At 52.5% G+C, this 27643-nt stretch overlaps 1 protein-coding gene across 4 annotated transcripts; it reads left to right on the forward strand.

Annotated features, from left to right (window-relative positions):
• On the forward strand, positions 1 to 27643 carry GABBR1 (gamma-aminobutyric acid type B receptor subunit 1). 4 transcript variants are annotated; one of them, XM_004286083.3, is made up of 23 exons: positions 1 to 319; positions 761 to 857; positions 1533 to 1736; positions 2510 to 2695; positions 4087 to 4107; positions 5587 to 5747; positions 9103 to 9237; positions 9606 to 9776; positions 10811 to 10912; positions 11495 to 11560; positions 12004 to 12195; positions 17165 to 17407; positions 18034 to 18097; positions 19359 to 19436; positions 20790 to 20940; positions 21419 to 21551; positions 22859 to 22975; positions 23072 to 23179; positions 23578 to 23671; positions 24319 to 24446; positions 25023 to 25151; positions 25354 to 25497; positions 26187 to 27643. In XM_004286083.3, exons 2-23 carry the CDS (start codon positions 761 to 763, stop codon positions 26358 to 26360), a joined length of 2898 nt encoding a protein of 965 aa, XP_004286131.1. In that variant the 5' UTR covers positions 1 to 319; the 3' UTR covers positions 26361 to 27643. The 4 variants fall into 4 exon arrangements, with proteins under 4 accessions (XP_004286131.1, XP_004286132.1, XP_033272924.1 ...); XM_004286084.3 differs by lacking the exon at positions 2510 to 2695; XM_033417033.2 differs by lacking the exons at positions 1 to 319; positions 761 to 857; positions 2510 to 2695 and having other exon boundaries at positions 900 to 1736; positions 3934 to 5747.

Genomic DNA, 27643 nt, shown 5'->3' on the forward strand with positions numbered 1-27643 from the left:
CTCCCCCCGCCCTGTCTCCTCCCGCACCCTCCTTCTTCCCTCCGCCCGGGAGCTTTCCCCGGTCCCCGGCGCCGCCTCCTTCCCTCCCGGCTCCCCGCTCCCGCGGCCGCCGCTGCCCCGGGGAAGGAGAGACGGGGGTGGGGTTTGGGGGAGGTGAAAGAGGAGGAGAGACCCTGGCCGGCGAGGAGCCCGGATTCGCGGGGAGGAGGGTCGGGAGGAGGGGGAAGGTGGAAGAGAGAGGAGGGGGGAGCGGGGAGGAGCGGCGGGGCCTGGGGCCTTGAGGCCCGGGAGAGCCGGGGAGCTGGGCCGGAGCGCCGAGGTAAGAGCCAGGGCCCGGGGGAGGCAGTGCTTGGAGAGGGGCGCGCGGGGAGGGCCGAGCCGGGGGTCTGGGGGCCGCGGGAGAAGAGGAGCGGCGGGGAAGGAACCGGGAGCGGCGAGGCGGCCGATGCGGGGAGCGTGGGGAAGCCGGGCTCCGGCGAGCCGCGGGGGCCGGGGGAGAGGAGGTGGTGAGAGGTGGAGTCCCGGGAGGGTGGGGGGGGCCGAGGGAGGCAGGAGGAGGGTGGGGACAGGCTCTCTCTCCTCCTCTCCCCCCACCCCGCGCCGGGCTCCGCCCCCGCCTCCTCCACGGGGCGCTTTTCGGGTCCCCGGGCTGAGCCGGGTCGGAGCCCGGGAGGCGACCGGAGGGAGGCCGGGCCGCTTCCCGGGTCCGGGCCAGCGCCGGCGGGGCTCGGTCCGGTCCTCACGGCCGCCTCTCACTCAGATGCTGCTGCTGCTGCTGCTGCTGCTGCCGCTGGCGCCACTCTTCCTCCGCCCCCCGGGCGCGGGCGGGGCGCAGACCCCCAACGCCACCTCGGAAGGTGCACCCTTCTCCGGCGACCTCGGGCACCCCTCCACTCCACTCCTCCTTTCCTCACATCCCCTCTACTATCCCGTCGGCCCTACGTAGCATCCCGGCCTGGCAGCCCCGTCTCCTCGGCCCCACTTTACTACTCCTGACCTCTTTTCCATCACCCCGCATTATTACCCAGCACCCGTTTCTCTGGCCCCCGGTTACCACACTAGGCCCCCTTTCTGTGACCCCGCATTATTCCCTCAACCCCGCCCCTCTTTCTGGGCCCCCCATTGCTACCTCAGTTCCGCCTTTTCCTTGGTCCCACCTTGCTGCCCAGGTGGCCTTGTAAGACCCCCCCCATGCTAATTCAACTCAGATTCTCCTTTAGCCTTTCTTAGCAAACTCACTCGCATAGCATACCCTTTCACGATTTCTTAGTTACTTTTCTCCATTACCCCAACCAGCACCCTTCCCTTCCCACTTGTGAGCTCCTTGACCCTGGCTCATTCCGCTGTGTCCTTCCGCCCAGGGTCTGTACCCCTCCCCACTCTCACCCTCTCGCACCTCATCCCATCCCCTTTGTCCTCCACCTGCCCGTTGACCACGCCCTACCCTCCCCTGCCTCCCGCTGCTGACTCTGCCTTTTCCTTTTTCCCCACCATCCCTCTCTTTCCGCCTGCCTCTGGACTCACCCCCTCAGGTTGCCAGATCATACACCCGCCCTGGGAAGGGGGCATCAGGTACAGGGGCCTGACTCGAGACCAGGTGAAGGCTATCAACTTCCTGCCCGTGGACTATGAGATTGAGTATGTGTGCCGGGGGGAGCGCGAGGTCGTGGGGCCCAAGGTCCGCAAGTGCCTGGCCAACGGCTCCTGGACAGATATGGACACACCCAGCCGCTGTGGTGAGTAGCCTCTCAAAGCCCCTCTCCTCTTCAAGCGAATTCTTCTTCCTGTCTCAAACTTAGCATCATTGCTTGCAAGTCAGCACTTTAAATCCATTGTAACTAAATTCACAAGTACATTTATTGAACAACTACTATGTAAGAGGGGCTTTGCTGTGTGCAGTTGCAGGCAGCAAAGTTAGCAGCCTGCACATTTTATTTCATCCTCCCTTCATTAGGCCACTGCCCATTTGAGAAAATAACTTGGTTATTCATCTTGTGAGTTAGTCTCTTTGAGGATTGTTAGTGGCAGATTATGCAAAAATATTCTCAAATGATTTCATCACATTTTCGAATACTTGTCTCCAACGGAGAGACCATATACCCCCAAACTAAAACCCAGTTTAACGTGAGTATAAGCCAACGATAATAAGGCAAATCTGACTGTGCATCTAAAGTTACATACATCCACACATTTCAAAGCCAAAGAACCGCCCACTGTAGCTGACTCTGAAGAGGTCCCATTTTATGTGCTTATAGCTCCATCTTGGGTTCCTAGGATGGAAATGCTTTTTCTTTTTCTTTTCTTTTTTTCTTTTTCTTTTTTTTGGAATGTGTGGATGCTTACAGGGTTAAGGGAGGAGTGGCAGCTAGAGAAGCTAATCCTTTTAACACCTGATTTCCTGCAGAGTAGGATGCTTGTGGACCCAAACTCAAATCTGAGCCCCCTCCCTGCTCCCTAGGGGGAAGGAGTCTTCTCCAACTCGCCTGTCTCTATTTTCCTGTCTCCACAGTCCGAATCTGCTCCAAGTCTTATTTGACCCTGGAAAATGGGAAGGTTTTCCTGACGGGTGGGGACCTCCCAGCTCTGGACGGAGCCCGGGTGGATTTCCGGTGTGACTCCGACTTCCATCTGGTGGGCAGCTCCCGGAGCATCTGTAGTCAGGGCCAGTGGAGCACCCCCAAGCCCCACTGCCAGGGTGAGGGGAACAGCTGCCTGCATGCAGCAGATGAGGACGCTTGTCAGAGGATGGGAGTGGGGTGGGAATGGATGGTGGGGAAAAATAGGGTGCTATACAAAATGGGGGGCATGGGGGAGGCAGAGGTGAATGCTTAACACTTTCCTCCATCCACCTGCCTCAAACTTGCTGCTGCAGTCCCCCGTGTCCACTTTATCTATGCTGGGGGCTTCCTTCCTTTACCTTTCTCTTTTTTAATATCTTCCCCGTGCTCCCAATCCTTGGGTCTCACATTTTCTCCTTTCCTGTGAATCTCTCCCTCCATCACCCTTCTTAAGATTTAACTACTCCAGTTTTCCCCAGCCTCAGTTCCTTTCTCGAAACTTAGAACTTTCTATGCATAACCTTCTTCTAGAATTGATCCCTCTCCCTTCATTATATACCTGAATTATTGTAAAGACTCAGCAATAAACCATATATCATATTTAGAAAAATCGATAATATTGAAAAGGCTATCCGGGGTGGAAAATTATCAGGGTAAAAATTTAAAAGACTTAAAAGTGGGGGCAGAATTGTCAGAGTATTAAGGACTACCGAGGGATGGGGTGGGAAGAGGACAGTCCTTTTCTATACCTCCTGGACAACCTCCATCATTCCCCAAGGGAATCCGTCTTGTGTCCACCACCCCCTTTTTTTCCATCTAGTTCTGCAAACTTCCCCCTTTCCTGGGCACCCAGATTCTCCCTCTGCAGTCTTCTCTCCTGGGATGCAGGCATACTTCATGCTTCCTCTACCTTTGTAGACACTCTACCTTTCAAGATCCTTGGACCTAGCTTTCCTCACTAATTATTCTGCTTGTGGTTTACCATTCCATTCTGGAAAGTGGGACTCCCAGCCAGGGGTGGATTTACTGCGAAGCTAATGAAGTTTAAGCTCCAGGGTTCCTCACTTACACAGGCCTCTTCTTGTGCTCGAATAATGTAGAAGGTTCTAATAATGTGTTCACACGGTCATAGGTTTTTGTAAAAATTGCAAAAGTAAGATATTTTAACAGCAATAGTTTCAAATCAATTGCATTTGTAATTTTTTTCTCTTAAAGAGAGACCCCCAAATTTTATAATATTTAGGCTCCACAAAACCAGGATCTACCCATGTTTTAGCTGTTGGCACACCTGTCTCAAATTCTGTTGTCCTATGAGAAATAAAAGAAGAAAACCAACAAGTCCTGACCCACAGCCCCACCTTGCTCTTATCCCCAGGCACCTTCCCCTCAGAAACGCAGGCTTCTGCTCCACCCCCCCCACCCCGGTCTTCTTCGGCATGGACAGGTGTGGGAGGGGGCTGGGGATCAGGCCTGGGAAGCTGGGCACCACTGGTAACTCTTCTCTGATCCCCATCTTTCCTGCTGCCAGTGAATCGAACGCCACACTCAGGTGAGATCGGAAACCCTCATCGCGTGCACAGCAATCCCCTTACCCTTCACTCTTCACCCTCCACCCCCAGGGATTCTGCCCCTAGGCTCTGAGTTCTCATCCTTCCCATTCCTCCCCCACCTTCCCCCACCCACCCCAGTACGCGGCTGGCCCTTTCTTTCCCTACCTGTTTCCAGCCTCCAGTCCCGGTTTTCTGCGAGGCTGCGGTCCCTCCCATCTCCCCGCTTGGCTGCACTCCCCTCGGCTCCGCCTCCTCCCAGACTCCGCTTCGGCCTAATGGCAGAGCCCCAGCAGGGGGCGGCAGAGTGCTGGGAGACCCGGAGCTTCCACCTCGTCCTCCCCTGTGGGGTTCCTTCCGACCTTCTCTGGAACCTTTCCCTGCCTGCCCCCTTCCTAGGATTTCACCTGCTGACTCCATCAGCCTGGCCCACACATCTCACCCATTGCCAGGCCTCATTCTCCCTCCTTCAGCTCCTCCCCACATCCTTTCCTTCCCTACGCCCTTCCCCTTCTCTTTTATCTCAGTTCCTTCTCCCACCACCCTTTCTCAGCCTCTGTCCACCGAGCCCCGTGTTCCCTTCCTCTACCCCCATCACCTCCCCCTGTACCACGGCCCTCCCTCTTCCCCACCCAGCTCTCCCTCTCTCTCCAAAACCTTTCCCATCGCCCTCTCCCTTACCACCCTCAGTCCTTCACCCCAGCTATTCACACCCCCATTAAGACGCTTAGGCGCCAGCCCCTTTTCTCTCGCGTCCCACTCTCGTCCTCCCCTTCTCCATCGCTCGCCCCTCATGGCTTCAGCCTCCCGCGGCTCCCTCCGCCCACCCCGCCCTCCCGGCACGCCCCTTCGCCTCGTTCCTCCTCCACCAATGTTCCCTTAGGTGGGATCCTTCCCTTCCTCGTCCATCTCTTTCATCCTAGGGGTCGCATCCTCCCTCTCCTCCCCTCCTCTCACACTGTGGTTCCCACAGCGGCGCTCGCCTCCATCCCCGCCCGCTTCCTCCCTCCCTAACTCTGCCCCCCCACCCCGGCTGCCGCGCGCCGCCCTTGACGTCAGAGCCCCCTCCCAGCCCTGCATCTCCCTCCTCCTCCTCCCCTCGGTCGGTCAGTCAGTCCGCGAGGAGAGTCCGCGGTGGCGGTGGCGGTGGCGGGAGCTAGAGCCGTGGGGGCCGTACGAAGCCAACCCCCCCTGCTTCCCCGAGGCCCTATCCCCCTCCTCCGCACAAAACCAGGAATGGAGGCGCTTCCCCGACATCCCCTCAGCAGCCCTCCCCGGGAGAAGTGTCCCCCCTGAGCTCCTCCTCCTCCCCCAGCAGCCACCCCCGCCCCCTGCCATGGGTCCGGGGCTCCCCTCTCCCCGGCTGGGGTGGCCACTGCCGCTCCTGGTGGTGATGGCGGCGGGGGTGGCTCCGGTGTGGGCCTCCCACTCCCCTCATCTCCCGCGGCCTCACCCGCGGGTCCCCCCGCACCCCTCCTCAGAACGGCGCGCGGTGTACATCGGGGCGCTGTTTCCCATGAGCGGGGGCTGGCCGGGGGGCCAGGCCTGCCAGCCCGCGGTGGAGATGGCGCTGGAGGACGTGAACAGCCGCAGGGACATCCTGCCGGACTATGAGCTCAAGCTCATCCACCACGACAGCAAGGTAGCCCCGGACATGGGAGTGGGTGGGAGGTGGGGGGGCAGGGGGCCAGCTGCATGTACCTTAGCGTGAGTCGCTCCTGGGGTTGCCAGGCAGACCCCTCCCATGTGTGACTAGCAGAAGACAGGCTGGGGGTGCGAGAGCTCAGGGAGAGTCTCAAGGGCTGGAGGTTCAAGATGAGGGTCTAGGGGTTCAAGGTGGTTAATCACGCTGCAAGGCTGACCCTTCTGCTCCCGGAGACCCTTGGAAGTGCCGGGGTGGGGGGTGGTTGGAGAAACTGGGGATGGGTTTGGGGTATGAGCTGATCCAGTTCCTCCAGAGAGTAAACTAACCCTGGGTTGGGTTGGGGGATGGAGGGAATGAGGCGGGAGCTGGATCTGGGGTTTACATTTACCATGGTAACAAGGTAAATCTTGGCAGCAGGTTGGAGCTGGAAGGAATAGGGACCCAATGAGCAAAATTTGGAGGGACTTGAGCGCTCTAGTTTATTTATCACAACAAACAGCAAGGTAGCTGTGGTCCCTACCTGACTCTTTCTCATCCCTTCATCCCCAGCCCTGTCGCAGATTCCTGGATTGTGGGACTATATGGCATATTGTGGTTGGGGAAGGCTAATGGTCAAGGGATGGGCAGAGGCACTAGGAAAATGATGGGATTACAGGTCCACACAGGAGCCCCCGCAGAGCATGGGGATGGTGAAGAGTGGGGACGCAAGGAAGAGAAAGAGAACAGGAAAGAATGGCAGTGGGGAAGGGGGACCAGGAGGAGGGCTGGGGACAGCGAGAGACCCTGGGGCATCGTGTGGAACTCGGCTCCTAAGTGTCTTCCCTGCAGCACTGTGGCCTCTGAGATGTGAGAAGGGAAATGGGATGTAGGGTTAGGGGGGTGGGGAAGAGGGAGAGGGGGGAAAATAAGAAAATTTGGGTCCAGGAGTAGTAGGGGATAGTCCTGCAAGATTCCTTTCCCACCCCTATCCCCTACATGAATGATTGGGAGTATGGGGGAAGGATGTGGCACATGGAAGGAAGGCGATTTGGGACCTCAAATCTATCTTCTCTCATAGGAGGCCCCGGAGACTTAAGGGATTGGGGGAGAGTGAAAGAGTACAGAGGGGAGCCCTTGGTGATCTAACACCTGGGGTGGACTGAGGATTTATATTCGTTCTTTAGAACAGCAATCTACACCTAGATATAGGTATGTGAGGAAGGAGTGGGCAGAAGCGGGGTTGAAGATAGGGCGTTTGGGGAGAAGACGGCGCAAGGACTCTTAGGGAACTTTGAATCCCTTCTGATGCTTTTACAGTGATTCTCAAACTTCAGTGTACCTAAGCATCCCCAGAGGAGTTTGTTAAAAATACGGGTTCTAAATCCTTGGTCAGGGATGAGTCCCAAGGATCTGCACTTTTTCCAGTCAAAATCCCATGAAGCTAACCCCAGGATGCCTATAGGAAGGGCCGCAGGGCACAGGAAAAGAATTAGTTAGGGTAGGAGAGGCAGGACGAGAAAGAGGGTCAGATCCCGTGGAGGAGTCAAGCTTAGGAGAGCAAGAGAGGCAACTGGCTATGGGGGTTGGGGGGAGTATGGGGAGAGGGACAGGGAGGGATGGGTGCAGGCTTTAGAACAGGGGATTGAAGGGAGCTAGGGGAGCCCTGGGTGTGAGCTCAAACTCATGCACCATGACAGGTGATTCCCTGGAGGTGTTGGGGAGCAGATGGGGACCCAAGAGAAGGGGGGCTGGAAGAGAAAATAGCAGAGGCAGCGAGGGGGAGATGGAAAGGCAGACAAACTGGAAAGTGTCGTTTCCTGCCTGCAAATCCGGATCCTTGCTCCTTGCGAGAGCAGCAGCGGAGGAAGTCTATTGGAGAGGGGGTGAGAATCACGCGGCGCAAGGGATGTGCGGTGATGAATAGGGCGTGGAAGAGGAAAGGGTGTAAGAGAAGGTCGGGAAGGAATGAGGAGACAGGAGAGACACTGGAGTAGCGTACATTGCCCTGCTTGCCTGTATCTTATGTGTTCTTATCTGTCCTCATTGTTTCTATTAACCTTCTCTTCAGACAAGGAAGAGAGGGCCACAGAGGGCCCTTGGGAGAAGCTGGGGGCAGGATCTGGCGTGATAGATGCGGGAAGGTGGGACGTGAGAATGGTAAAGATACACAAAGATGCCCAAGTGGGAGGGATGCAGAACCTTCCAAACACGCAGTGGAGCAGACACTGAGCGCTGCCCTTAGCAGGGGTGTGGGTGGGCAGGCAGCAGGGAGCTGGTTCTTTGGGCCAGCCTCCCCTGGCTCCCCCTTCTCCAACTTCCCACCGTGTCCCAAATGTCAGGCCTCAGTGGGAAGCGAGCAGGCCCTAGGGGGCCTTCTTTATTTCCTTCTGCTTTCCCCCACCCCCATGTCACCCTCCCCAGTCCCCTCTGTCTCCTCTCTGTCCCCTCTGCCCTGGCTCCCCACTGGCTTCCATTTCTTCCCCACTTCGTTTGGGGCTCCAGCAGCTTCTGAAATGTCATATTTCAGCAGGAGGGGAACAGGCAGTGGGAGCTCCATGGCTGGCTCTTCCTCCCCTCACTTCCCCTCCTCCCCTCCTCCCCTCCAGCGCCTTGTTTACTTTCCCAGCTCCATTCTTCTCTTTCAGGCACCCCTAAAAGCATCTGGTTTCTTGAGCATCCCATTCTATTTATTCTCCCCAGCTCTTCCCTCATCCTTGTTTCTCCCCACCCCCTTTTGCCCCTGAATGTCTTCTTTTTCTAATGCACCCGTCAAATGTCAGAGCCCAGCAGGAGGACATGGATCTGCTGAGCCAGGACCCCCTGGTGGTCTTGTCCCTGTTCTCTCCTGTTTATTTATCTCTAGCCCTGAAAAAAGAAGAGGGAGAAAAAATAGTAGGTGGGAGAGGGAGTTTGCAGAGGTGAGGGAGGACTCTTCATAATATGGCTTTAAGGAGGCTGTCTGGGGACTTGAGGAAAAATTTATTCATATTCCTGCAGACTCTTTTCTACTCACAGATGTTTGGAGCATAGAAACCTGGGGAAAGGCGGCGGGGTGATGGAGCGAAGGTGGGCTAGGGGGTGTCTGAGGATGCGCTGAAAGGAGGGAAGGCAGTGTTTGCATACACACTGATGGGGGGTGTGCAGGAGAGGGTGTGGGTAAGGCGCCAGGTGGAAGACAGAGAAGGGTGTTTCACGAATGAGGGGAAAGGAGACTCAGGAAGGAGAAGAAATGGTGATAATGACAAAAGGGTTTCAGCAGAGGGATGGGTAGTGGGGGAAGTAACTAGGTTGTTGGGGGAAAGAAAAGAGTAGGTGTTGCAGGGAGGGTAGGAGCCCTGGGGGAGCTTCCCTCATCCCCTCCTTCCTCGTTCAGTGTGACCCAGGCCAAGCCACCAAGTACCTGTACGAGCTGCTCTACAATGACCCTATCAAGATCATCCTCATGCCTGGCTGCAGCTCCGTGTCCACGCTCGTGGCTGAGGCTGCCAGGATGTGGAACCTCATTGTGGTAAGCAAGGCCCTGGGGGCCAGAAGGTGGGGCTGTCCCCTGGGCTGTACTAAAGAGGGCGGGTATTGCAGACCACAGTGGGCCCACTTCCGAGATAGAGTCCTTTGCAGACCTGAGCTAGTTGGCCTCCTAGCAACACTGGCCTGCCAGGGCTGCAGCTGACCTGCTCTCCATCAGAAGGAGTGGAAGTCAGCTCAGTGAAAGGGCCCCCTGATGGAGGGGGCTTTTGAGAATCACTTTTCCTTGGGCAGAGGTAGGGAGGCTTGGATAGAGAGAGAGAATCCCAGAGGCGGGGAGGGTTGAAGGAACTCTCGGCAGCTCTTAGTGAGGCCGCCATAAACACGTCACCCTGTCCCCATCTCTCGTAGCTTTCCTATGGCTCCAGTTCACCGGCCCTGTCAAACCGGCAACGCTTTCCTACGTTCTTCCGAACTCATCCATCAGCCACACTCCATAATCCTACCCGGGTGAAACTCTTCGAAAAGTGGGGCTGGAAGAAGATCGCCACCATCCAGCAGACCACTGAGGTCTTCACCTCGGTGAGGAGGCACAGGGTGAAGGGAGCCTTTGCTCAAATCCCAGCACAGAGAGATGTGACACGGGACTCGCCTGGGGGGCAAAGACCTTGATTCTTTATCAAAAGAGAACACATTCCGAGTGGGTTAAGTGCATGTTCTTCCTGTAGCCAGAGGAATGAGCAAGTTGAGTTTCTGGGACCCTCTCAACTTTCTGGTTTTAAGATTTTTTTTTTTTTTCCTGATTTGAGGCTCTGTCCCGCAGACAGAGAGATTCCAAGTGACCCAGTTCTATTAAAGTAGGTTCACTCTAAAGTTGAGGCAAGATAAGGGAGAGAATATGAGATAAGAACCTATGGAAGTAGTAGATTCCAGAGGCACTCAAGGGGAGGTGGTGGGCGTGTGTGAAGGGAAGAGAGGGAATAGAGAGGGAGGACGGAGGGAGGAGAGAAGAGAGAAGAAAGAGGCAGACAGACGCGTGCATGTACATGGTCTGGTAATTGATTCAGAGATGCGGACATGCAAGGAGAGGTGGAGGGGAAGAGGGAGACTTGTGGGGGAAGAAAGGAAATACCTGGCTCTGTACCCAGAGAAGACAGTCTGCTCCCTCTCTTTAGTTCTCTTCTTTGGGTCCTCTATTCACTCTCATGTTCAGTGGCTCTTTAATCCTCCCCCAACCTTCTCTCAGTGACTCAGGACATTCTCTGAGCCTTTGTCTGTCTGCCCACTTGCCTCTTGAGGTTGACATCATCCTGCCTGTACTAGACCCTGCCTTGTCTTTTCTGGTTCCTCTCTTTTCCTTTCCCCCATTTTGGCTGTCAGGTAGGAGTGGGGTGATGGGGTGACTTCCCTGGGCACAGATCCTCAGGAGGGGCTCACCAAGCACCTTCCCAGCTGGAAGCTACATCCTAAGACTCCCCACCGGGGACAGGGCTGTTGAAGGGAGGTTCAGAACGGCTCTTCCTTTGCTCTGAGAATGCAGCCCCCTGTACTACCTCCGGTCTTTACTCCTTTGTGCACCCTGTGTCTTTTCTATTTGCTCCTCATCGCCACCCAAGACTCTGGACGACCTGGAGGAACGGGTAAAGGAGGCTGGAATCGAGATTACTTTCCGTCAGAGTTTCTTCTCAGATCCAGCTGTGCCCGTCAAAAACCTTAAGGTGGGATGGCAGGGGGTGATGGGCCCAGCCTGCAAGGGTCTGGGTGGGGAAAACAGTGGTGGGTTGGAAAGGAGAGTCACGCAGGGACAGGTTTTGTTTTTTGTTTTTTTTTTGGTATTGAGGTATAATTGACATATGACATTGCGTAAGTTTAAGAAGTACAATGTGTTGGAACCTCCCCGGAGGTTCAGGGGTTAAGACTCCGCGCTTCCAGTGCTCCCACTGCAGGGGGCGTGGTTTTGATCCCTGGTCAGGGAACTAAGGTCCCACAAGATCCCACATGCCTGCACGGCCAAAAAAAAAAAAAAAGTACAATGTGTTGATTTGGTACATTAATCTATTGCAATTTATTACCGTTGTAGCATTAGCTAACACCTGCATCATGTCACATAATTTCGATTCTGTGAGGCAGTAGCATCTCCTGGGGAAGTTTAGCTCCATCTTCTGGCTGACATTTATCTACTACCCATTGAACAGAACCCTGCACTAAGCACTCTGGGACAGGAAATCAAAGCTGTGAAAGTGCTTGGCTTAGTCCCTTCCGGCGTCCCTCAGAAGCTCTGTTCTCTCTCCATTCTGTAGCGCCAAGACGCCCGGATCATCGTGGGACTTTTCTATGAGACCGAAGCCCGGAAAGTTTTTTGTGAGGTGGAGTTGGCATCTGAGGATGGAGGGGCACTGGGTGGGCTCTTTGCCTTGGGTGTCTCCTGGGCTCTCCCCTCTGCATCTCTGAACGAATGATCGGAGGTGAGGATTAATACGAAATCCCTGTCTGTTGGCTCTGACTCCACACCTTGTCTTCTCACACATGTGACACTCTCTCCAGGTCTTATTTTCCTATCGCTTTGTGTTTCTGGAGGAGTCTGTGAATCCCATCTTCCCTGTCTGGCTGGAAAAGACCACTTAAAAATAGAGGCTGGGGAGGCACTTAGAAGGAGGAGGAGTCCAGCCTTCCCTACTACCCCCAGACTTGTAGATATCTTGTTTCAATTCTCTGCTCTTCTCTGAATCTGAAGAGGCTGCATAGTGTCAAGTGAGATGAGACAAAGAAACAAAACAAAGACCCAGCCCCCCTCCTCCTCTGCATTCAGGTGTACAAGGAGCGGCTCTTCGGGAAGAAGTACGTCTGGTTCCTCATCGGGTGGTATGCCGACAATTGGTTCAAGATCTATGACCCGTCCATCAACTGCACAGTGGACGAGATGACCGAGGCGGTGGAGGGCCACATCACCACTGAGATTGTCATGCTGAACCCTGCCAACACCCGCAGCATTTCCAACATGGTGAGTGTGTGAGGACTTGGAAGCTGGCACCTGGGCAGATGGAGGGGACTGAAGGGGTCTCTTAGGTGAGGGGAGCAGGTATGGAGTTTGGAGGTCTAGGAAGGCAAGGGGCCTCTGTCTACCCAGAACTTGTTTGCATCGTGTTTCCTGTGGATTCCACCTCTGCTGTGACTTCCTTGGGCAGAAAAGAGAGAGTTATGAGAGTGGTGTGTTCAGTGGGCCCCTGATGAATTGCAGAGCTGTTACCATGGAAATAAGGAGCAGTCGGCAAGAAGTCAAATGAGGGAGAGGCGTTAATGACAATATAGATGCTGTATCTGCAAGCACACCTTTATAGGAGCGCTGTTCCTGGGCAAAAATTCGTTTTATTTTCTTGGTGACTTCAGAGCACTTTAGAGTTGCTTAATATTCACTCCTGACTGATACTCAATTAGCTTGGCTTGTGATGCTTTTTTAATGATTCTCTTTTAGAATTTTAGAAGTAGAAGGGACTTTTGAAATCAATTAGCTCCAGATAGCTGGTTAGTGACAGACCTGGAGCTAAAAGACACACTCTCTGGTGTGGGAATCAGCCTACAGGTGAGGGGCACAAGTGAGTAGGGTGTGGTGTGGCGGGGAGACCGCTTTCTTGCTCTGCACTGCATCTTAAAGAGTACGAGAATCTTGGGTGAGCTTGATAAGGGCAACCTATGTGTCTGCTTATTATTCCAAGTGTAGCCCCAGGTCTGGAATACCTGCTTTGGAGAGCGTGCTAGGGGCGAGTGAATGACTGTAAAGCCACCCTAATATCTTATTTGTTAAAAGTTGTAGTAATAATCACTTTTATGTAGTAAACCAGGAGCTTAGATCCATGATTTCAGTGATCCTCATTGCAGTACTCTGATGTAGACTTTTCATTTCCATTTTATAGACCAGGAAATTGAGACTCAGAGAGGTTAAGTGATTTATTGCAGGTCACCAGCTACGGAGTGGTGAAGCTGGAATTGAATTCTAGTTGAATCTAACTCCGAACCCTCTGCTCTATCACCTCCCATGGAAAACCCTGAAGTCTCACTAACAAGCTTGTTATCAGCTAACACTGTTTAGCAGATGACAGTTTTTGAGCAAGGGAGAAATAAAATCCAGGAATTTTATTCTGCAGTGGATTGTGATGGAAAGGTCAGTTGCCACAGGTACTCTGATCATGGATACTGTCCTGGGACATTTCCAAGGGATCTTGGTTGAAAAATACGATGGAAAAATTCTGCAAGATCACTTCCCTGTAGAGCACCTGAGAAGTGAGTTGTCCTTGAGAACCTGTGGAGGTAGAGGAGCTGGTAATCAAAGCCAGAAAGGCTTGTTGGTACCCTGAGCCCAGGACCTGCCAATAGTGGCTTCTGCCCCATAGCAGGGAACTAGAGGAGCTCCTGATAGGACACAAGGATTTGGTTGGGGGTATAGGGGGACTTCTGGGCTTTTGAACAGGATGAGCTAGAGGGTCTCTTTCTGGCTCTTCATCTCTAGAGAAAGATGGTGTCTGCCTTTGAGGTCTAGAGCTACTGCTAGGCCTGCTCAGTAACCTAAAATGCCAGGGGAAGAGGGCAAGATTTTTCAGAGGGTAGATGCCATCTTAACAATTGACTAGAGAAGAGGTTGTAGATGAATCAAATAGGACCAAGAGAAGTGGAGCAGAAGCAAGGGTCGAGTCTATGGCCCAGAGCCAAGGAGATTTAGAAAAGAAGCAGAGTTGCCTTCACTCTGTAAGGATGGCCTTATGTTTAGATCAGTAGTTCTCAAACTTTAGCTTCTGTCAGAACCACAACTGGGCTCTTCCCTTGGAAGTTCTGATTCAGTGGGTCTGGGGTGGGGACAGGGACTTCACATTTCAACGGGCTCCCTGGGGATGTAGATGCTACTGGTCTGGGGAACACACTTTGGGGACTCTTAGGGCGGTGGTTTTCAATCAGAGGTTGCAATGTTTAGGGACAATTTTGGTTGTCACAACTGGTATCTAATGAGTAGGCCAGGAATGCTTCTAATCAACCTAAAATGCATAGGATCGTCCCTACAACAAAAGATTATCCTGCTCAAAATGCCAGTAGTGCAGAGATTGAGAAACTCTGGTTTAGAGAAAGAGTTTTGAGGAGCCAGATATGGGAGAGTGGATTAGAGTGGTTTTGGAGAAAAGTAGCTCTGGGTTGGAGCTGTACTAGAGATCAGGTACGAGGCAGCACACCTGGGGGTGAGACTGTCAGTAGATTCTGATTGGGATGGAGGTCCCGTCAGACCTGGGTATGATAGAAAATAAAAATCTACCTCAGGATACACATTTTAGATCACCGTTGGGCACCTATTCTCGTGCAGAGAGACAGGCAGACAGGGCTGTTAAAAATTTAGGGTCGTAAATTTGTACTTGGTCATTTCACTAATTTCTATGGGTTGCAGAATTCGCGTTGTTCAGTTTTCCTTAAGCCGCCTTGTAACATTTGCATTTGAAAATTTACAACCATCTTTGCTGACCCAAAGGGGAGAGATTTTTTGGTAATTTTAGTCATGGGTGGGGACAGTGGTGCCCCCAGTGGCCAAGTGTGTTAGTGGTGGTGACCTGGAGCCAGCAGAGAGTATGAGGATCCGGGCAGGGGACGGCGACATGCGGAGCAGATGATTCTCTTCCCATCTGGGTGATTTTCGGATGCAGTGTTTACTTTGAACTGAAGGTCGGATGGACTTGGAGGCTGAAGCATGACTCAGAAAGTCTCAGCTATCTGCTGTCTGTCAACGGGTGCTCTCGGAGAGAGACATTTCAGCTTACAGAGACAGTGTAGGGTAGTTGGAAGAGTATGGACTTTGAATGGGTTTGAATCCCAGCTCTTCCACGTACTAGCAGTATAACTTCAGCAAGTGAAACTGTTCCGTGTCTTAGTCTCCTTATCTCTTTCTAAAATGGGCATATAATAGTATTTACCTCATTGGATTATTTGAGAATTTAGTAAGTTGATATATGTAAGGCCAATATAAATGTTAGCTATTGTTATGATTAACATTATTCTGTTTAAGGATTGGTGATATTAATGAAACATTTCAACAAAAGAATTAAGAGGACTTGGAGATTTCAAAGAGTCTAAGATGATTCTAAGGTTTCAATCTTATAAACTGGGGAGTGTTGGAAAAATAGAGCTTATTCTTAGATACTTATAATTTCAGGTTACTGATTATATAGTTACAAATGCCTTAGAGGCAGTTGGAGATTCAGGACTTGACATACTGAGCTGGAATTATAGATTTCAATGTTAGTAACAAAAATGAAGTTGAAAGAGAAAATGTAACTTACTTTATACCCAGCATTTTATACATGTTGTTATTTCATCCTTATAATAACTCTTCAAGGTAGTTAATATTATTCCCATTTTAAAGCTGAATAACTGCATAGTGAGGTTTAATAACTTGTTTCAGATTATATAGCAGGTAGGTGGCTTAGTTAGAATTAGGAGCCATCCTTCCATTTATCCATCCAATGGACACTTTTCTTAAAGACAATTTTTTGGAAGCAGATTAAGTTCACAGCACCATTGAGAGGAAAGTACAGAGATTTCCTGTCTGCTCCCTGCTTCACTCATTGATAGCTTCCCCCATTATCAGCTTTCCCCAACAGAGTGGTTATAGCTGATGAACCTACGGTGATATATCATTGACACTCAAAGTCCATTGCTTACATGAGGGCTCACTTGGTGTTGTACATTGGGTGGGTTTGGATAAATGTATAATGACATGTACCCACCAAACAGAGCCCTAATCTATAGACACTTACTATTTGTCCAGAGTGGGCTGGGCATAGTGCTGGATGCTGAGGTTTAAGAGCAGAATGGAACCTGGTCCTGTCCTCAAGGGGAGTAGAGCCCAGGCCTGCCTGTCTTCAAAGCCCAGGCTGCTTCCACTGCACCACACTGCCTGTCCTTTGCATTTCCCACTCCACCATGTCTCCAGAAAGTTGAATAGAAGGAAAAGTGGGCAGGGCACCAGGAACAAAGATTTATATGTATTCTTCATTCATCTATTCATTTCTTCATTAGAGTATGTTTGTATATTAATAAATTCCAAATCTAAACAGAGTTGTGTAGTGCCCCTGTGTATTACCTGTGCCATGCCAAGAGGTGGCCACTGAACCTTTCCTCGTACAGTTTCTGGGAGATAAAGAAGGGCAGAAGTGATTTTCCCCATTATATGGAAGACATTTCCAAAAACTGAAGCAATTTACTTACAGTCATTTAGCTAAACAATGTTACTGCCAGGTATAGAAATTCAGGTCTCTTGATCCATTTCATGACAGAGCTAAAGGAGCTATTATTCTTTTTAGCTTTCTTGGAAAAAAAAGACGGAGGGTTGGGAAGGGTGTGGGTAAGGATTGAATAATTGACTTCAAATGTGTGAAGGGTGTTCCTGCAGTCCCAAGTCTTCTGAAAACCCTCCAAGAGACAGTGAACTGAAAGCACACGAGGTTGGCAGGAAGTTAGCATGCTAAAGAAAAATCTTCCTGGTTGACAGAGTGAGGAAGGCTGTGGTGTCACCTTTTCCGGGCTCTTTCAGAATTGGAGGAGCTGTTAGTTCCTGCGTCAGCTCTATTGGGAAAGTCTGAAGGCTGACAGAACACCAACGCTGCCACTCGTCACTGGCGTAGCCAGGTCTTTGCTTTGCCCTCTCTGCTTTCTATCCTTTGCTGTTCATTATGCAGAGCATCTATTTATTAAACTTCTCTGTTTGCAGTTCTGAGCTAGCAGCTGTGCACACTAAGGCCATCGGACCCAGCTAACTCCTGCTCTAGTCTAGTAGCTTCTGATCTGAGACAGACACGTGGGTATAGTTAAAGATGTTGAATGTACATACTGTCAATCTGACAACATGCACGCAAACCATCCTTTCAAGTCGAAGTGCCGGAGCAGAATCAGAAGCCCACCCCCACTCCAATCCTTTCCTCCTGTTCTTCCCTCCCCAGACGTCCCAGGAGTTTGTGGAGAAACTGACCAAACGACTAAAAAGACACCCTGAGGAGACGGGAGGCTTCCAGGAGGCACCCCTGGCCTATGATGCCATCTGGGCCTTGGCATTGGCCCTGAACAAGACGTCTGGAGGGGGTGGCCGTTCAGGAGTGCGCCTGGAAGACTTCAACTACAACAACCAGACCATAACAGACCAAATCTACCGGGCAATGAACTCCTCGTCCTTCGAGGGTGTTTCCGTGAGTTACAGCAGCCCCTCACTTGCCTCTGTCCTCCCATCCAGAGAGACCCCTCCCAGCTCCTTCTCCTGGAGACATGCATTCTGTCTTTCTCAGTTACCTTTCTGCAATAATCGGTCTCAGGGACCAGGGAAGTAGGAGCCCCCAAACCAGAAAGCCCCACGGAAGGCTAGAAGGGAAACGGTATATTCCGTTTCTTTCAACCTCTCCCCTCACTTCTCTTCAGTCCCGATATTTATGAGTCAGATGAAAATTATAGGATTTTAAAAGAGGAAACAGCCTGAAAGATCATCTACTTATTCCTTTTAAAGTGGGGGAAAACAGCGTCCAGAGGGATTTGGTGGCTTTCTCGGGTCACACAGCCAGAAGCCAGGTCCCCTGGTGCTCTATCTGGGGATTTTTCCCATTCAAATCTCCTGGGTGAAGCTTCTTTTCAAAAGAATAATGTTTCTAAAATCTAGGGTATAGGCATCTGGGGTATGTCCTATATGCAGGCAAATGCCATAAATAGAATTCATTCAGAAGCTTGATTACATCAAAAACATAAGGATTCAAAGAGTTCCTGATGTTCTTTTTTGCTCTTGCTTTTATCGCTTTGCCTTCCTCCACATGTTTCTCCCCCTCAGGGCCATGTGGTGTTTGATGCCAGTGGCTCTCGGATGGCGTGGACACTCATCGAGCAGCTACAGGGTGAGCACAGGGGGGTGAGGGAACGGGGAGGTCGGGGGCCAGGCTGGGGCTGGGCTAGGACACCGTCTGGGAGGAGAACACCAGGAGGAGACATCAAAAGATTGCCTTGGTGCCTCCCTACCTCCTGCCCACTCCTCTAATTGTTTTCATCAAGCTTCCAAATAATAATAATAGTAATAATAATGATAATAAAAAGCTTAGCTATGGGTGGGTTTCTCTGAGTTGCGGTGATTGTGCATGCAGATTGAAAGCAGCCACTCTCCTTCCCCAGCGGCCCCCACTTTGATTTGAAAGGTTTCCCTTCGGTGCTTGAGTTGAGGGGTTCATGACTTGTTAGTGGCACACTCATGGACTCAAGAAAAGCCGAATCTGGGAAACCTGCTATTTTTAAAGGGAATCCATTGCATTTCCTTGATTTGTGAACAATTATTTCTAATTTTTCTGTAGTGCGTATACTTTGGCTTTTCTAGATGGTATTTTCTTATACCTTAGCGCACTTCACGTATTTGCAAAACTTCTGAATTAGTTTTTCAACTCCACCCCCCTCTCAGCCTCTTAGAGCAGGGCCAAAAGAACCATTTCTTGGCCTCCTGTGAAAAGTTTCTTTCTTTCCTTCCCCCCACCTCCCACACCCTCTCAGATCTTCTTTGTAACCAGGACAAGAGGGAATAGACTTCAGTCGTGGTCAAAGGGGTGTGAATTGGCTTTAGAAGGGAGAGTTATGGTAACTGGGGCAGCTCTAGAAATCTTAGGAGTGACTGAATTTCACTTCGTGGCTTTTTAAGAGGCAGATGCAACTTGTCTAAGGAATTAGAAGCCAAGTCAACGGAAGAGAAATTTCTAAAATTAAAATGAAAGCCTCTGGGAAAATAGATCCTGTGATTCTGTCTATCATGAGAGGGGGAATAAACAGAAACACTTGAAAGGTTTAGAAGCCAGAATCACAGTGAGAGACATCTTGCTGAGGTGTGAGCCTGTGGAATGGGTGGCAGACATACTGTACAGCCTTCTTCACTGAAGGGCTTTAAGCATATAAGATATTCTTATTTGTTTGCGTTGCCTTGGAATCCACCCTATAGTGCTTTTAAGTCAGATTGCTGATTCAAGTGACCCCCAGGTCCTCCCAAGTATCCTTCAGGGGCTCAGGTGAAGGGAAAATCAGATACGACCATGGAGAACTACTTTAGGGAAGTGGGAGGTTGAGAATGCCTGGGATCAGCTCTTTACCTACCTGTGGTCCCTCCTATGATCGTCCATCCAGGTGGCAGCTACAAGAAGATTGGCTATTATGACAGCACCAAGGATGACCTTTCCTGGTCCAAAACGGATAAGTGGATTGGTAAGTGGATCCTGTTTATATTTTCCTTCAACCCCTCTGAACAATTCAGAAAAATGGTGTTTGAATGAGGGTGGGGTGGTAGGTGCCATTAGGTTGAAATATGCCGGGAGATGGGCCAGGGGCTGGGTTTCAGAGAAAGGGAATAAAACCACCAAGACGTGGGTAGGGGAGACTGGTGTATTTGGAGAGGGAATAGGCGGTTGGTAGCAATGCACTCTTAAAAATAGTACATTGCTGGGATGACTGGGGATCAGAGGCAGGGGGTGGGAAATGGAAACTCCATTTGGGTTTCCCAGATGTTCTGGTGACTTGAGGTATCTAAACCAGCTACTTTAATCCTAGAGTTGCCTCTTCAGCTTTGATAGGAAAATGGTTGCTTAAACTGTAGGAGAGGCTGCAAAACCTCATTGAATTGTCTTCTGCTAAAATGTGCTTTTTGAAGAGAAAAAGGGAGCAATTATATTCTTTGTGTGCTTGGTGAGCTAAATGATAGGAAATGGGAAAGATACTCGAGGTGGGCGAAAGGAGGTCTCTATTGATCAAACAAAGGTTTGGCATCTTGAGGAGGGAGGGGAGACACAGCCGTGGAAGACAGCTGCCATCTGCCCTGCCCAGCTGAAATCTAGTAGTTCTCAGTACTGCTGGAGTTTGGAAATTTTTTTTATAATTTGAATTTAGGACAGTGTCTGTATTGCTATAAATGCTTCATGGCCTAAATTATGCTTTTTTTTAAAAAAGCTAAGCAAATTGAAATTAGTCTTTTTTTTTTCCTTTCTTTGAACTCTTTGACAAGTTTGAGCTTCCCTTTAATAATAACTGAAAAACACCATTGGGAATATCACCCTGACAGCAGTAAAGTCACGGATCAGTTTTTGAAAAAAATTTCCTCCTGAGGTTAGGAGGCCAGACTCGGTACTTTGAGGGACTTTAGCTTCATGATTCTATGATTGTCTTTTGCAGCTTTCGATTTGAGTTGTAAGAGACCTCATAAAATTTATTTCTCAGTATCCGCTTCTTTCCCCTCTGTTTTCCTTTGCCACAAGAAAGACAGAAAAACACAAAGAACAAACAGTAACGAAAAAAAAAAGACTCTACAACTTCAGTGATACAGCTCAGCTTCTAGCTCCATCTTCTAGTCTCATTTCTGATTGTTTCCTAAGAGCCCCAGCATCAAAGAGCATTTGACCTGCAGCGGCCCCTATTCAGGGCAGTTAGGGCCTCCTGTCCTCAGAGCTAAGACCTGGGTTCCCCTCAGCAGCTTTGTCCTTCTTCCCTTTCTCCCGTCCCACCTTCATCCCTTTGTCCTCCCTCCTTTCTCGTCCCCCTCCCCTCCCCCTCCCTTGTGCCATGCAGGAGGGTCCCCCCCAGCTGACCAGACCTTGGTCATCAAGACGTTCCGCTTCCTGTCACAGAAACTCTTTATCTCCGTATCCGTTCTCTCCAGCCTGGGCATTGTCCTAGCTGTTGTCTGTCTGTCCTTTAACATCTATAACTCCCATGTCCGGTAAGTTTCTCTTCTGACATTTCCCTGTCCTTTCTGCTTCTCCAAGATAACAGTCATTTGCTTGAAGGGAGTGAGAAGGAAACTGTGTAGCTTCTGAGGCTGTGCATCCTTGAGGTTTCCACTCTGAATTATTGCTTTCCCAGTGACCAATGGGAACAAAAAAGGAGAAACCAGCTATAACTCCCATCCTTGCTCCAAAGCAACTAACGGGAAAAAAAAAAAAGCCTTTGGGACCGGGTAGCACAGTGTGCGGCTCTAATAGATTGTGTATGGCGGGGTCCCGTGCAGGAAGCCCTCTGCAGCCCCGCCAAGACCCAGCTGGCTTTGTCTCTCGAGGCTCCGCTGCCTGGTCCAAGCCTGCCTTCCTCTGCCCCCGGCCCTGAGGTTGGGGTCAGGCCCTTGTAGGGGAGCTGAGCCTCCCTGGAGAGGAGGGGTAATTCTGCTCTTCTCCCTCTCCCACCCTCTGCCTCTGCCCTAGTTACATCCAGAACTCACAGCCCAACCTGAATAATCTGACTGCTGTGGGCTGCTCTCTGGCGTTAGCTGCCGTCTTCCCCCTCGGGCTGGATGGTTACCACATCGGGAGAAGCCAGTTCCCCTTCGTCTGCCAGGTGAGGAGGGGGTGGCAGGTCCCTTGCAGAGCATGGCTCTCCCGGCCCCTCAGGAGCGCCCTCTGTGATGCGCCATCCCCTGCCTGTCCTTCTCCTTGTCTTTCCCTGACCCTTGTCCCAGTTCCTTCTCCTGGCATCGCCCCTCTGGTCTCTGTCTGGCTCCGTCCCTTCTTTCTGTGCCTCCAGAAGTTTTCATTCTGGAGCTCGCTTGTCAGTTCCAAGGTTGCCATGGCATGTCTTGCAGAGAAGAGGGGGAAGGTATCGAAGGCGAAGGAAGGGGGTCTTGCGCAGAGAACCCTTGGACAATGGTGGGTGGCCTGTCTGTGGCATGGGGGCTGAGAACAAGAACTGGGGACTTCCCGTGGGAGCCTTAGTTGTGGTTCGGAAGGACGGAGGCGGGGGATCTGAACCAACAGCAAGGAGAGCTGGGGGAAGGGACCACTCTCACACAGGGAGGAGGCCTTGTGGGACTCTTGGTACGTGGAAGGTTCTGGGGCTGCTTCAGCAGCAATATTTGTTTGGTTCTCTCTTATGCTGTGGGAAACACCCACCCTTTTCCCTGCCCCTCCTTACTCCTCTCTCCTCTGCCCTGTGCCTGTCCTGATCATGCATCCATGCACATGGCATATGTGCACACATACACCTACAGTTCCTCAGAGGCTCTCTGTCCCCAGTGAGACCTAATGCAGGGGGAGAGCAGACAGTTAGCTGCAGTGACATATGAGAGGCATCTGCTGTGGGAGCAAAGAGAAAGCAGCTCACTGTCAGAGTAGCCGGGCGGACCTCACCAAAGGCGGCATTTGAATAGTGAAGGATGCAGGGGATTTTGTCAGCTGGAGAAGTAAAGGATGGTTACTCCAGGAGGAGAGGGAGCATCCTATGGGTAGCAAAGACTCAAGGGTGAGGGCGAGCAAATGAGCAGTTCAGCAGGGCTGGAGCACGGGGCAGGTGAGGGCCTGGGGGGAGATGAGCCTGGGAATTTAGGTGGGACCCTGTTGTGAAAGGCCTCTTGCCACATCTGGAGGTGTTCAGGCTGCAACCTGTAGGCACTGGAGAACAGTCAGAAGTGACTAAAACCCAGTCTTTTAGCACGATCACCCAGGTGGCAAAGTAGCAAAGGTGGATGGGAGGAATTTATGGAAGGTAGGGAGACTCACCGCCACCCCGCTGCTCCCCTTACCCCCGACCCCCCTACCGGCTGCGTCCCACCTGCCTTGTCATCTGTCACCTCCTACAGCCTGCCCCATCCTGGCACAGTCCCACCTGTTGCCCCGCCCTGTTCTTTCCTGCCCTCTCTCCTTTCCTAGGCCCGCCTCTGGCTCCTGGGTCTGGGCTTTAGCCTGGGCTACGGCTCCATGTTCACCAAGATCTGGTGGGTCCACACGGTCTTCACAAAGAAGGAGGAAAAGAAGGAGTGGAGGAAGGTGAGCTGCTTCCGATGCCTCGGTCCCTAGCGCCTTGGCTCTCGGGGTTTGGAGGACCCCCACCCCAACACGCCTGTACTCCGTGTGTTCACCCAGACCCTGGAGCCCTGGAAGCTGTATGCCACGGTGGGCCTGCTGGTGGGCATGGACGTCCTCACCCTCGCCATCTGGCAGATCGTGGACCCTTTGCACCGGACCATTGAGGTACCGCTTGGGAGAAGGCCCTGTGGTCAAGAGGCCGAGGGGGGCTCAGTGGTGGAAGGGCCTCCGGCGCTGCGTGTGGTCTTGAGGAGAAGAGCCGCTCGTGGGAGGTGTTTTCCAGCCCAGTGCGTCTCAGCAGCTCTACCAGAGCTGCACCAGAGGCTCTGGATTCCTCTGAAGAAAGGAAGTGGTGGGGAGCTGGCAGGATGTGCAGACTTCAGATATCATGGAAGGTGGGGGAACAAGCACTTTTAAGGTGTTTAGGCAAGTGCTCCTGGGATCTGGCATCAGAATTGAGGATCTCGTCAGAAAGAGGGGGCAGAGTTGGGAGTCAGGGATTGAGCAGAGGTGGGAAGGGGAGGATGGCAACCATCTTTCCTGTGGCCCTGTCTCTCCCTTAGACTTTTGCCAAGGAGGAACCGAAGGAAGATATCGACGTGTCTATTTTGCCCCAGCTGGAGCACTGCAGCTCCAAGAAGATGAATACATGGCTTGGTGTGTGGGACGTGGGGGAAGATGCCACTAAGGCAGGGGGTGGGGTGGGGCAGGGACAGTAGCTTTGGAGGGAGAAGTGTCTTTGGAAAAAGGCAGAGAGCTCATGTCCACCCAGTGCGAATGTCCTCCTGTTTGTCATTGCACTAATCTTTTCTGAGAATGGGGAGAGCTGGTCTTTTGTGTGAGGAGCTTAGGTCTAACGCAGGGATGAGGCAGAGCTTGTATTCATCAGAGGTATCAGTGATGATGCCTCACCCTCATCTCCAGACCTGACACCATCTCTGTCTGGTCAGCTCCCTGGAGTAAGACCGGAGCTGTGAGGGGTCAGGCCCCCTTTGGCCTTTTTAGCATCCCTCTGACCTATAAGCACAAATGGCAAACCTACCCTCAGCTTGGAAAGCCGTCTTCCCACCTGGAGAATAAGGGAGTGAGACACTGTGTGAGTGAGGTCGGGGCGAGTTGGGTGGACAGTGGGGGCAGCGGACAGGGAGGGGTGTGCTAGGTCAGAATGGGTGGATTGGAGAGGAGGCCCCCTTTTCCTTGTGGGGCGACCAGGAGGAGTAGCGGCAGGTGGAGAGCACAGAGAGCAGGGGAGTGAGTGCAGCCTGAAGGTCTGGTTGCCCGCGTGACCCTTTCCTGCATCCTAGGCATTTTCTATGGCTACAAGGGGCTCCTGCTGCTGCTGGGTATCTTTCTTGCTTATGAGACCAAGAGTGTGTCCACCGAGAAGATCAACGACCACCGGGCTGTGGGCATGGCCATCTACAATGTGGCGGTGAGCTCCCCGGACCCCTGGCATCGACCCTGGGGACGGACTATAGCAATCCAGGTGGAGTGGCCTGGGATGAATCAGGTGCCAGATGTGGGGTCAGCTGGGTGGAAGTCTTCAAACGTTTTTTAATGTCTCGGATTTGTTAAGCACTTTACAGTCTATAAAGCACACATTAATCTTCATACAGCCACCCAGTGAAGTGGATATTAGCATCCCCACTAGATAGATGAGGAAGCAGAAACAGGTGAAATTACTTGTCTGTGGTTCACAGGCTGGAATCTGAGTCGAGATTTCCTGCCAGGGATGCCCAGGGACTGGCTCTCGGGGACTCTGATGTGTGTATAGAGGTCCTGGGAGCTCCTGCCTTGAGGGAGGGGTTGACCTAGAGCTGGAGCTGGGCTGGAACAGTTTGTTTGGCATTCTTCTCAATCTAGAGTTGAGGACGATCCTGACTTTGGGTCCTTTTCAAATGGAAACTTCCCCAGGAACCTGTCCCCATAGACTCTCTCCCAGGGAAAGAAGACCTCGGCTCTCGTCTGAGCTGGCAGATCTGCGACCCCAAACATGTTCTGCCCCCAGGTCCTGTGTCTCATCACGGCTCCGGTCACCATGATCCTGTCCAGCCAGCAGGATGCGGCCTTCGCCTTTGCCTCTCTCGCCATAGTTTTCTCCTCGTACATCACCCTGGTTGTGCTCTTCGTGCCCAAGGTGTGGTTCTGGGTGTCCTCCCACCCTCTCCAGCCCGTGTCCCCTCCACGCCTTCGTCGCATGTCCCCTCCTCCCACTTCATCCCTTGTTTCGGGCCCAGCTTGTTCCTCTTGTTTTCGTTCTTTTCAACTGCAAGCCACCGTCAGCTAAGCACTGACACTGTCCCTGCTCGGCCATCCATGCCCCTAACCTCCACCTCCAGATGCGCAGGCTGATCACCCGAGGGGAGTGGCAGTCAGAGGCGCAGGACACCATGAAGACGGGGTCCTCGACCAACAACAACGAGGAGGAGAAGTCCCGGCTGTTGGAGAAGGAGAACCGTGAACTGGAGAAGATCATTGCTGAGGTGTGCGGTGAAGGCAGGGCTGGTGGCGGGTCGGGGAGGCCCATGTCTCAGGTCCGGCTTCTGGAGGCAGAGTCTGAGATCAGCCTTCCGGAGCCTGTGGTTTACCAAGGGAGGGTCTCAGGAGACAAGCGGCCAGGGAGTGAGCGGAGGAGGACAGGGAAGGGGAAAGGGTGGAGCTGGCCTCAGGTAAAATCGGGTGCTGGCCTCGGCAAGTGGGGGCGGCTCTGGAGCACAGCTGCACGGTTGGCTTCACCTGCGGAGGAGCCGAGGGGGTGGCCCTGGGCTGGGGGTGGCTGGCTGCGGGCCTTGAGTGTACCCTCCAGTGAGAGGGGTCTGGGCAGGTCCCCAGGGTGTCCACTGTGCCCCCGCTGTAGCTAGAGGCCAGGGCAGTGTCAGGCTGGGGGGTGCTCAAGCTGGGTTGACTCTAATCTGTGCATGAGTTACTGGAAGCTGTGTGCATGGACCTGTGTCCCCTCCCCCCAGCCCCTGTGTCTCCCTGATCTCTTTCCTTCACCTGGTGCCCCACTGTGTTCTTTCGGCTCTCCCTGTTCTTTCCCCCATGCCTCGCGTTACTTTCTTCTGCCAGTCTGCCCCTGCGTCTCCCACACAGTTTCCTCTGCCTGTCCTTCCCTCCCCCAGCCCTTCCTGACTTCCTGTCTCCCACTCGCCCAATTGTTTTCTTCCTCCAGAAAGAGGAGCGAGTCTCTGAACTGCGCCATCAGCTCCAGTCCCGGCAGCAGCTCCGCTCCCGGCGTCACCCTCCGACACCCCCAGACCCCTCGGGGGCCCTGCCCAGGGGGCCCCCTGAGCCCCCCGACCGGCTTAGCTGTGATGGGAGTCGAGTCCACTTGCTTTACAAGTGAGGGCGGTGTAAGGGGAGACAGGCCAATAGGCGGAGGGAGAGGGAGAGGGAGAAGGGGAGGGGGGTTGGGAGGAAGCAGGGGATACCAGCCCCAGGTGGGAAGAACACTACTCCATCCCATCTCTTGTAAATACCTGCCCCTCTGCAAGCCCCGGGGTTTTCTGGGTCTCCAGTACTCCCGGAGCCAGGCCCTGTTCTCTCATTCGTTCGTATGATTTTCTATCTCTACTTCATAACCTAGTTTGTACCTGGCCTGAAGCTTCTCACTCACTGGCTCCTCAGCAGCCTCACTACATACACCCTCTTCTTTTCCTCTGTCTCGTTGCCACGGCAACCCCACAGCTCCCTTGCCTTTGTGCTCTGCTCCCATCCAGCAGGGGTCTCCCCAGAGTGCTCTCTCTACCCTAACAGGGCCTGGCCATTTCTCGCACCATCCTAATCTCCTTCCAACCCACTTGCCCCTCCACACGTCCACAAGTTTTGTTCCTCTTGAATTTTGCTTCTGCAGGGCACTCATTCTTGTTGCCAAGGCTCACATTCTCCTCTCTGCCAGACACACATTCATCCTCCCCTCCCCTGCTCGTTCCCACTGCACAGGCTCCTGTGTGCGCACGCGTTTCACACGTGCTTTCTCCACCCTTCCTGTGGCCGCATATGCTCCATTGTATTCCCTTCCCTCATGGCTGTGTGTGCCCCTCTCATGGTCATGGGTGTGTCCTTGTGAGGGCGTGCGTGGGTGGGCATGTGCCATTTGTCTAGCATGTCTTCCCTGCGTGCACACATCCAAGCTTATCCATGCACTTTCCCTGTGTGCCCTCGTGGTGCCTTGCGTACCCTCTTCTTTCTGCACCTTAAAATCATTCTGTTCTTCTAACAGAGTCATACGCACCCACCCTGGCCACTGTTACGCACTTTTCCCCAATTCATGTTTGGTGTGGCTGCCCACATCCTCTCTTTGTCACACTTGGTTTCCGCTCGCACTCTGCAGCCTCTCCTTTGCGCTCATGGACCACCCTCGGTCCACACTCACAATCGTCCTCTCCCAAGAGTGCTCCCTTTGGTTTTGTGTTTTTCTGGGGGAAAGAAAGGAGAAGAACTGGGGGCAGGTTTGGGGAGCTGCTTCCAGTGGACATTCGGTGAGAATCCTGACCAAAGGAAGGCACCCCTGACTGTTGAGATGGAAGATGGTCCTATGGGGCGGGAGGTGGCGTCCCTTTTGCACTGTGGTGTCTCTTGGGGAAGGAGCTCCCCAAATCTCAATAAACTAGTGAACGGAGTGACTCA

Source organism: Orcinus orca, chromosome 10, assembly GCF_937001465.1.
Source record: "Orcinus orca chromosome 10, mOrcOrc1.1, whole genome shotgun sequence".
Lineage (NCBI taxonomy): Eukaryota > Metazoa > Chordata > Mammalia > Artiodactyla > Delphinidae > Orcinus > Orcinus orca.